A 3834-nucleotide genomic window follows, 5' to 3' on the forward strand; every position below is an offset into this window, starting at 1 on the left:
TCCAGGACTCCCTGTGTCCCGTGTCCTGGTGACTGGACCCCCTGCAGCCCGCCCTCCCCGCCTCCAGTGGGTGCAGGGCCGCGTGTTCTTCAGTCCCCTGCCCGTCCCCTGCACACCGAGCATCTTTCCTCGGGCACAGAACCCAGAACCGCCTCCCGCCTGAGCCCTTCCCTGGCGCAGGAGCCCTGTGGCCGCACGACGCGCTGTCTCTGCCCCTTCTCAGCCTCGCTCACCTTCTTTCCGACAAGCTGACGGACTGTCACGTCTCTCCCAGGCGCTGTGGGAGCTGGAGCTGGAGGGCGTCTTTTAAATGTGCAGAAATCGGGCTTGGGCCAGGAAGTTTAGATTGGGTGGAGTTGGTAAAGAAAGTGTTTGCTTTTAGGAGAGAGATATAATTTAATGGGGGTTTCGCTTTTGCTACCCAGAAACCTTCTCCGTGTTCCTGCCACGGCACCAAAATTTCCCAGGCCATCTTTGATCTCTTGGGTTTCGCGTGGACCCAAGAGGCCCGACGTGAGGACCCGGATCTCGCACACCAGCCAGGCTCGGTGTCTGACCATCTTTCCAGAGTGGGAGGGACATCGGGGACCTTCGGGGAAGAGGCCAGTTGGGCTCGGGACCACTTGAGAACTTGGGGTCCTCGTGACGGCAGGATGTGGATTTTTATTGTGGTCTTTCAGGAAGGACTCACGTTCCATCTTCCAAAGTGAGCGGCCTTGAGGCAAAGCCAAGGGCCGACAGCTCTGGAGGCCGGAGAGGATCCTCCGGGGGTGCACGACCCGAGTCTCCACAGGCGTTGCGAGCGGGGCTGTGGGCGAGCTGACGGACCCTAGCACAGGCTCCAGCCAACGTCCCCTCCGGGCCGTCGGCCCCGCTGCCCCGGCCTGGCAGGGATGGACTTCCCTAGACTTGCCCAGGGGTGGTTCCAGCCTGTTCTGGGAGTTCCTGGAGGAGACAGGCGGGTAGGCAGAGCGCTGGTGGTCGACCAGCTGTCTGTTGTGTATATCAATAAATACGGTTTGGATTCTAGATTTTGGTTCATCCACTGAGGAACTGGATTCGTCGGTGCTCGAGCTTGAGGGGCAGCACTGAGAGGACCCGGTGTGCCAGGAGGTGGTGGATGTGGGGGGCCCTGTGGGGAACAGCCAGAATCTGGGGGTGTGCTAGAGGCACACGCTGCCCCACTGCTGAGCTGAGTATGGCTGCTGAGACGTGGTCGTGGGAGGCCCAGGGGCAGTTTTCGGACTGATGCCACCAGGGACCCAGCGCAGAATTTCAGGCAGAAGCTGAAAAGGCCAGCGCCTTTGTCCAACAGGCGGTCAGTGTCCACGCGGGGTGGCGCTCAGCTGCCTCGTGGGCCACTTCCTAGCCTTTAAAGTGGAGCATTTGAGACTAAACGTGGTGGCGTCCGTGACACAGTGCGATTAGCGCTCAGATTATGGTCAGTGACCAGTGAGTGGCCTTGATAAGCCGGAGAGGACGTTCCGGGTCATTGATCACCCCCAGTGCATCGTCTGTGTGACTTATAGATGCGCAACCTGCCCGCGAGACTGTCATCGGAGAGCAGACCCGGGGACGCGGACTCCGGGCGCCCCGCCGCCGGCGGACCCCACGGGTAATCCCGTGAACGTAGACTCTGGGCTCCCCACCACAGGCAGACCCCACGGGTAACCCCGCGGACGCGGACTCCAGCTCCCCGCCGCGGGCGGACCCCGCATTACAGGAGCGTGTGTGAGCTCAGGAAGGAAAGGGCATCTGCTGTGTCACCCCCAATGGCCCACGTTCACAGGACGTGGGGGGACCCTATTTCTCTCTCCGCAGACGGTCCTGGATGCCACTCACTGGGCTGTTTGTGTACCGCGACTTAGTGGGACCGTCCCGCGAGGTGTCTGGATCCTTCCACAGGTCTCTGTGCTGTCCTGGGGGGTCTCGCGTGGTTGCTGGGCTGCCAGGCGGTCTGGGGACGGCACGCTGCCCCGCCCAGGCGGCAGCCCTCCCTGGTGGGCGATGGTTCCCCAGAAGGGTGTTTCCCTCCATGGCAGCAAAAGTCCATTTCTGAGGCGGCCTCAGGCCGCTCGGTCCACAAAGCCTCTTATCAGGGCGGCAGCACAAGGCCGGGGTGAATTGCAGGGAGGGAACATTTACTTACAGGGGAAGATACAATTCAGGCGAGTATTTAGACTCGGGGAGTTTGGGGCGCATGTGTAGAATATCTAGTCAGATATCCGAAAAAGCCGTCTCACTTGGAATCATTTCAGAATTCAAAACCAGAGCACTTCTGTTCCCTGTTTCCCATGACAGTGTTAGGGTTTCCTCAGGCGCATGAAAACACCGTGTAGCGGACACCCCAAGTGCAGCGGGCAGACCTCCTCCCGGGCGAGACCTCCTCTGGGGGTGCCCCAGCCTGCTGCGAGCAGGCTGTGTGGGCCTGGCTCCTCATCACTTTGCTTTTACCTTCTCACAGGAGCGCGACATTATCCACCATTTATGTAGCACACAGCTGCTCCTGTAGGCAGAGGCGGGGGGCCCAACCGGGCGGGCACCCACCTCCTGAGCTCTTGGGGGACCCCATTTCTGAGAGGGCTGGGATGTGGGTGAGGCCACCTCTGCCAGTCAGAACCCCTACTCTCCCCGGTAGGGCCAGGCTGGCCGCCACGCCCGCTCCGGGGTGACCTCTGGGCAGACGGAGGCCGGCTCAGAGCACAGAGCCTCAGAGGGGGGCCGTGGGGGCGGTCGGGGCTCACAGTCCCATGCTGGTGAGTCCCTGGGTCAGCTGAGGGCCGTGTCACTCGTGGCTTCATCCCGTGGGCACTGTGGCCAAGGAGCAGGACCCGGGACCAGGCCCTGCTCTCTCTGGTGTCCACACCTGGTCAGTGCACCCACTGTCCCCCTCCGTGTCTCCCTAGACTCCCCTCAAGCCCCAGCCCCTGCCTGCAGAGTGCTGGCTCTGAGCACCCACGTGCTGTGCGATTAGAGTCTGGCCGAGTTTCAGCGAGCCCCAGGACAGGGTGCTCGGGGGACATCCCAGTGACATGCTGTCAACTGAGGGCCCAGGCGTCTCAGACTTGGGGTGCAACTTGATAGTGGGCCTCTGTCTCCCAGGACTTGACAATCTCCCCAGCGGGCTGGGCAGGAGCTGGGTATGGGTGTGCTGTTAGGACCAAAGAGGGGGAGCCCTTCAGTCACCTTGGGGTGTCGGGAAACATCCTTAAAACATGAGGTTAAAGGTGAATCCTTCAACGATGAAGTGGGGGCGTCATCCCAGCCCATGGAGGGGGAGTGGCACTGTCGGGGTGCGGGCCCGGGGGGGGCAGCCTGCTGGCAGGAGGCAGGACCCTGGGGCGCGACTCAGCCGAGGGAGAAGAGTCGTGGGTACGGGGGTTCAGGGGAGGCCCCCACGTGAAGAGCTCGACTTAAACCACCAAGGACCCGGACCCACGGGGGCCGCTGAGGAGCAGAAACGCTGCCGCCATCGTGGTTGTTTCTTTTTGGGGTTGTTGGGGGGATGTCAGCGAGGGGCTCTGCAGAGTTTTCTGGACTCGGCCCCTACCGCATTCGGGACGTTGGGGGACACACTGGGGCCATTTTCTGCTGCGCTCTGCCCAGCGTGGCCGGTGCCCAGCCTGCAGCTGGGGTTCCAAGTCAGCGAGCCGGCAGCGTGCTAGTGACCTTGTACCTCTCCCTCCCTGGGTAGCTCCTGTCCCCTGCATAAATATGCCCATCTGACCCTTTTGTGTGTCTGCAGTACAACAGCGACAGTCAGGCGGCCCAGTCACACTGGGGTGCCCTGTAACAGGCTCTCCAGGGTTTTTATCCTAAATGGGGGATGTGCCA

The 3834-nt window shown here is 61.8% G+C and overlaps 1 protein-coding gene across 1 annotated transcript in view; it reads left to right on the plus strand.

Moving 5' to 3' along the window:
- The window catches only part of LOC101634960, a 62803-nt gene that overhangs the window by 5610 nt on the left and 53359 nt on the right, over positions 1-3834 (plus strand). The window contains exons 3-4 of the mRNA XM_012733856.1: positions 1655-1731; positions 1822-1905. Of these exons, the coding sequence (XP_012589310.1) occupies positions 1655-1731; positions 1822-1905 (161 nt within the window). The remainder of the gene's footprint in view (positions 1-1654; positions 1732-1821; positions 1906-3834) is intronic.

This window comes from Condylura cristata, unplaced genomic scaffold (genome assembly GCF_000260355.1).
Source record: "Condylura cristata isolate star-nosed mole 26May11 unplaced genomic scaffold, ConCri1.0 scaffold00042, whole genome shotgun sequence".
Classification (NCBI taxonomy): Eukaryota; Metazoa; Chordata; class Mammalia; order Eulipotyphla; family Talpidae; genus Condylura; species Condylura cristata.